The 6,840-nt window shown below is 38.4% G+C and overlaps 1 protein-coding gene across 1 annotated transcript; it reads left to right on the plus strand.

Moving 5' to 3' along the window:
• The first annotated feature begins 2,678 nt into the window (after nt 1-2,678).
• On the plus strand, nt 2,679-3,863 carry LOC121242355 (UPF0481 protein At3g47200-like). The gene has a single exon (XM_041140231.1). The coding sequence runs from the start codon at nt 2,679-2,681 to the stop codon at nt 3,861-3,863; it is 1,185 nt and encodes a 394-aa protein (XP_040996165.1).
• The last annotated feature ends 2,977 nt before the right edge of the window (nt 3,864-6,840 follow it).

Here is a 6,840-nt window from a genome sequence, read left to right on the forward strand (position 1 = left end):
CATAAAAAAAAAATAAAATGGGCTGAGGTTGATTTTTTTGAAAAAAAATATGCATGTTTTGTTATGAAAAGAAATCTGAAATGACCCCAGTTATTTGTTCTACATGACTCATGAAATTCTGTTTAAGAATAAAGTACTTTCTGTTATAACTGGTGTAGACATAAGTTTATTTTGACATTTTGTTTTTGAACTGTGCAAAAGAGAGCGAATATAAAATTTTGTGCATAAATTATATTTTGTGAACTGATTCTGTTCTGTTCTGAAAATGTTCTATACTCTGATGTGATATGATGTGATTTCTGAAACCTCTGGCATGACATTCTGTTTCTGTTTTGACCTTACCACGGGTGTAAAACTGTGGCCTCTGTTTGGGTTGGTACCAACTTTTATATTTCTGATGCACCCACTTTGAAAACAAAGTGGTTTTCTGCGTGGTCTTTCCTATGTGCACACTTGGGGCTCCGAGAATGATAATGGGAAGATTCACATTCTGTTTCTCCTCGGTTGGCTGTCGGGGGTTGCACAACCCTACCACGGGGGTTAAACATGGAATTCTGTTATGATATGATGTTTCAGTTATGCTGTGCCAAGGAATTTTGAATAAGAATATTATGAACTTTCGCTCTAATATTTTTTAAAAATATGTTCTGACTCTGCATTTTGAAAATAAAAAGTGTTTTGTTCTGCATTCTGAAATCTGTAAATGCTCATGTTTGCATATTAGTATATGTTCTCTGCTTACTGAGTTGTTGATAACTCACCCCTATCTCCATAATATGTTTCAGATAATTTTTGATGCAACAGCTGGAAATCAGGAATAGAGAGTACTTGCAAGTTCTGTTGATCATAGAAGGCTAAGTGTCTTGGGGTACAAGGATTTTTGGAGAATCTTTTGGTAGTGTTGATATTTTATGTGGCCTAGGTATTTTGAGTAATGGATATTTCTAGTCTTTGTGGAAAAGTTTATGTATATTAATGAGACACTTCTGATGTGCCCTTATGTAGGAACATGGATATCTGTGTTGAACAAATAGGTTAATATGTTATGGAGATTCTGGTTTATTTTAAAAGTATTATTTGGAAATGATTTTAAGTGATATGATTTAACTCTCTGGACCCTCGGGGGGACGGGGCGTTACAGTCGCTCCGCCTCATGTCGGTAAGTTCCATTCTCTTGATCTCTCTCTGACAGCCTCCGTCTCTCCGTATCTCACTTTATGTTTCTCTTTTCCTCTCTCTCTCAACTCTCAGCAACACCGCACACCTCCTTGTTGCATTTGCGGCTCCACCGTACCAAGCCACGCGGTAGGCTCCCTTCCGCCGTGACCCAACCCCATTCTCAATATAATGCATGGATATGGAATATAAGATTTGTTTCACTTGATGAGTATAATGTAATTATCATGCACCTTTACTTCCCCATTATTATTATTATTATTATTATTATTTATTTATTTATTTTACTTCCCCATTAATTACTATCTTTATAAGCATGTTTATTTAACCATATATTCATTTTGACTTTAGTGATTTCAGATAAATTTACAAAGTAACAAGTAGCCAAGTAAGATCTAATTTACTATCTTATCTGTAAATTTGTCTAATACTAACACTTATTGAATATCATAATAATATTTATTAATTTATTAATTTTATTATTTGTTTCCGGCGAGGTGGTGGTCGATGGTTTCAGTTATGACTTACCTGGGCATACGTGCATTAGCACGTTATGCCTTACTAGTGTGTGTATATATATATATATATATAATATTTGAGAGTCGTCGCAGAGAAGATCTGCATTTCATCTGGAAAGGGATCTAAATTAAGGTCTGGGTAGAGCTAGCTTCAAGTTTATGAAGTTATCTAGCTAAATCATGTGAACAGCCCTTTGTCCTGCATCTCAGTCCCGCATAAAGCTTGGACTTCTGTTGTATCAGGTTCAAAAATCTTTCCTTCCTCTCATGACTCTGAGGCTTATTTCTTTCTTTCTTGCTCATCTTTGCAGGCATCTAAGCTTTAAGCGAGTGGCATCAAATTTAAGGTTGCATTTTGATCTTGATTTGGCTTTTTATTTCTTTTAGCTATTCAAAGCTACATATCTACAGCCTTAACTGAACATGTATACTTCCAAAAATAGCGCTGGGCCTGTGACATAATTTGTGTTTTTTGATGTATTTAACGTTGCTATTTCTCAATTCTCATGCATTGAAGGGATTTAGAAGATCAATTGCATATTTTTTCTAGTATTGGGAATTCCAGCATTGGAGCTTATGGTTTTCACCTATCAAAATTGGCCCTTTCGTCTGTACATCATCTATTCATATCTATAAATGTACGTCTGTTATATATAATGTTATGGTATCTACAGACGATGACCTCCTGATGTCGTTGTTTTAACATTGATTTGATTGTTTTGGGAGGTGGAAAGTGTCCAAAGGAGACCTGGACGTGGTATTTGAACTTTGATATATAAGATTTAGGCCCCAAACAATTGAGGGAATTGTCGATGCCGCTTTCTTTTATCCATGTCCTTCTGTAATGTCCCTTTGAATTCTTGATATTTTGAAAGGATAGTTGGAAAAGTAAAAGTCAATATGCATGTAGAGACCAATTGTCCACCCAGTTTTATTTTAATTGCGCGCTATATAGTGAGGATCATGTACTGTTTGTCTTGATAGATGGCAGGAGAATCAGAAACTACTTTTCAAGATGTCGACGCAAATACTTCATTCATAGAAAATCTTGAACATCGAGGTACAAAATTGTCTGATGAAATCACAAGGATGTTAGAAAGCTTAGAGCCACTCCCAGAATCACCTGGATGCTGCATCTACAAGGTTCCAGATCCCATTCGCAATTCCAACGAAGAAGCTTACACTCCTCAAATTATATCCATAGGGCCTTTCCACCATGGTAGCCAAAAATTGCAAACCATGGAAAAGTTTAAACTGAGATATCTCAAGAGTTTCAAGGAACGATCCCAGATCATAGACTTGGAAGATTTAGTAAGCAGTATAAGAGGTGTGGAAGAAAGTGTTCGTGAATGTTATTCAGAGACTATTCCATTTGGGAGTGATGATTTTGTGAAAATGATCTTGTTGGATGCGAGCTTCATTATTGAGTTCTTCTTGAAAAAATGGTCGAAAAGCTGGACCTCACACGATGCTAAGATATTAAAGCCATGGTACTGGGGCAGGCTGCAGTTGGACTTGATGTTGCTTGAAAATCAACTTCCTTTCTTTGTTATTCACAAAATATATGACACTGCATTATCATCTTCATCAATATACCCTTCCTTCATTGACCTTGTCATTCACCAATTTGGATATACTGACGTTCAAATTATAGAGGATCCCAATATCGTGATGCAAATAACGCACTTTCTTCACCTGCATAGGAGCTATATTTGCCAAGACAGCGAAAGGCAAACAGAAAGAAGTCCCGGAATAATTCAGGAAATGCATAGTGCAACCCAACTGGCTGAGGTAGGAATCAAGTTTATGGCATACAGCGGGGATTTGTCTCAGAGTGACATAAAATTAGTAGGCCGAGTGATGGAAATCCCACGCTTTAAGTTAGACAAAAACACGGAGATTTATGCTCGAAACCTGATCGCCTTTGAGCAATGTCACTTTCCAAGTGCTGCATATATTACTGATTATTACTTCCTGTTACGTTTATTAATCAGAAGTCAGAGAGATGTGGATTTACTTGTTCGAGAGAAGATCATCGTTGATTGGGTAGATGACATCGATGCAACTTCTGTGCTCAACAAGATCTTAGAAAATATCGACTGTTCATGGATGAACGTTAATTATAGACATCTTGCTGAAGATCAAACAAATTCTATGAAGCCCGCGTGAGTTATCTTCAGATTATGATGGCTACCTTGAAACGTGATTATTTTCGCACCCCTTGGATGGGTGCTGCCACCATAGGCGGCATTCTATTGTTGCTGCTCACTGTATTACAAGCTGTGTGTGCTCTCATCTCTGTGAATTAAGAAGGTATGAAGCTTTTGCAATTCTACGAGTATTGGATTGCATTATATATGATAGTTATGTTATACTCATTAGTTCATTATGTTGTCGGACTGAACTTTCAATGTGACATAAGTATTAATAGATCTTTCGATCTAGCATTTGAGCAATTCTTCATATATTTTATCTCAATTGTTGTCATTCTCAATCACACTTTAATTGGTCGCCATTTAAATAATGAGAAATATTAGGTCTACGTACAAATCTTTTGCAAGAAAATTTACATGATGGCGTGGCTTAAAGTGATAGGTTAGATTTACATTACAATAAAAGAAGTTTTACAATTTAGTTGATTATATTAAACTACGTCAATGTATAAACTTTTTTGTGTAAGATTTCTGTATAGACCAAATACTTTCCTTGAGTAATCTATTTAATTATATAAAAGCCAAGTTTTCAAATACTGAGTTGTCCTTCGTATCATAAAATAAGGGAACGTAAGGGTGCAAGTCATGTGAAACAAGAAGGTGAGTTTGAAAAGAGGTGGCATAGTGCGAAAAGAGAGATGGAAACCAAGTGGTAAGTCGGGAGACACCAACACCGCACTTCTCAACACGTTTCGAATTAAATGCCAGCCTCTTCTTTTTATTAATGGGAAATGATAGTCTGCCGTCCCATTCTTATCGCCCAAGTTGATCGCTTGCATTTTTTTTTTTTATTTAGTGATTAAAAAAGTGATTTTAAGTGTATTGATATATATTTTTTTTATTTTTTAAAAGTATTTAAATATATTAAAAAAATATGAAAAGAAAAAAAAAATAATAATTCTAGGCAGTAATAGCGGTGAAAGTGGGGCGGCATAGTAGCCCCACTCTTTATTAATTTGTTTTGTCTTTTGCGTGCAGGTTTTGTCAAGAACGTGCGGGAGTGCTCTTCTTTTTTTTTTCTTCGGTTTCCTCTTTTCTTCATTGGTTTTATTTCTTTGCACCTCTTCGTTCGACGTCCGTAGCTTCCTTCCATCCTCTTGTGTTTGGCGTCCGTAGCTTTTTAGCCTTTTCGTGTGCGTGAGACACCAACACCGCACTTCTCAACACCCACAGATAATCCTAGTAGCTGTCAAGTGCTGAGAACAAATAAAGGCACTTCGAGGGGCCTAATCTCCACAATCCAACTTGGACTCAAAGCAAAAACGTACTTCATTAATCTGAATTCAACCATATAAATAGATATAGACTCAACTGAATGTAACGTCCCACTTACGCAGTACAAATGTTACTGGCTTAGTGGCCCACTGACTAAATGCTTGGACTGGAAAACAGAAAGTGGCCTAACGGCCCACAACCTATGCTAAGGACCCGGACTAACATAACCGAATACTTGGACTAAGTCAAATGAGAACATTCTCGACTAATAAAAGCTAATAACACGGACAACCATTAGATCAATCGGACGACTGTGGTAAGAGAATGCCATGGGTCACATGACAAACCCTCCCTGTTCGAGGACCTTATCCGCAAGGTCTCCAAACTTTGTCTTGAATTCTTCCAGGCTTTCCCATGTCGAGCTCTCCTGCCCTAATCCTAGCCATTGCACAAGTACTTCTGTCACTGCCTTGTTGTTTGTGCGCTGCAATCTGCGAGCTATTATCTTTGCTGGTTCTGGATGAATGGAGCCATCGAGGTTCACTGGAGGGAGTTGGCTCTATGGAGTGACTAAAGATCCCAATCGCTTCTTCAAGCAAGAGACGTGGAAGACCGGATGGATTTTAGATTCCGGTGGAAGATTGAGAAGACTCAATCGGTAAGTGACACTCCCAATTTTCTTCTCGATCTGAAATGGGCCGTAAAATTTTGGGGCGAGTTTTTGATTTCGATGAAGAGATGCGGAAAGTTGTCTGTATGGCTTCAATCTGAGGTAAACCCAATCGTGTTCCTCGAAGCTCCGTTCTGTTCACTTGAGGTCAGCATATTTTTTCATCCGCTCCTGTGATTCACGCAAGTTATCCTTTAAGATCCGTAATGCTGCATCTCGGTTTCTTAAGGTGTCTTCAACGGCTTGTACCTTTGTTATGCCGGGTACATACTGGAGTATTTCTGGGGGAGGGAACCCATAGACTGCTTCAAAGGGACTGGTCTTTGTAGAGGAGTGTGTATTGGTATTGTACCAATACTCAGCTAACGGCAACCAAAGACTCCAAGGGTGCGGTTTTTCTCCAGCAAATCTTCGCAAATATCCTTCTAAACATTGGTTGACAATCTCTGTTTGCCCGTCGGATTGAGGGTGGTACGCCGTGCTTAAATTCATTTGTGTTTGTTGTAACCTACAAAACTCAGACAAGAAATGTGAGATAAAAATGGGGTCTCGATCGCTGACAATGGATTTTGGGGTTCCATGGAGTTTGACGATTTGATTTGTGAAGAGTTTGGCTATGGTTTGGGTTGTGTATGGATGGTTGAGGCCAATGAAGTGTGCGTATTTGGTGAGGCGGTCCACAATCACCATAATCACAGTTTTAGAGTGAGACGGTGGAAGGCCTTCAATGAAATCCATGCTTATGTCGGACCATGGTTGAGTTGGGATTGGGAGTGGTTGGAGGAAACCTGCAGGGTGGCAATGTTCCACTTTGTTCCCCTGGCAATTGTCACAATCTCAGATATAATGTCGCACTGTGGTTTTCATGCCAGGCTAGTAGAAATTTATTCTTACCCTTGCAAGGGTTTTGTGATAACCCGAATGCCCTGCTAATGGTGTATCATGCATTTGATGTAGGGCTTCCCGATGAAGATCCGGACATCCACCCAAATGGATTCTTCCTTTATATAGGACTAGGCCATGCTGTAGGGACAAATTTTTGTGCTGC

The sequence above is a fragment of the Juglans microcarpa x Juglans regia genome, chromosome 8D, assembly GCF_004785595.1.
Source record: "Juglans microcarpa x Juglans regia isolate MS1-56 chromosome 8D, Jm3101_v1.0, whole genome shotgun sequence".
In the NCBI taxonomy this organism is placed as follows: domain Eukaryota; kingdom Viridiplantae; phylum Streptophyta; class Magnoliopsida; order Fagales; family Juglandaceae; genus Juglans; species Juglans microcarpa x Juglans regia.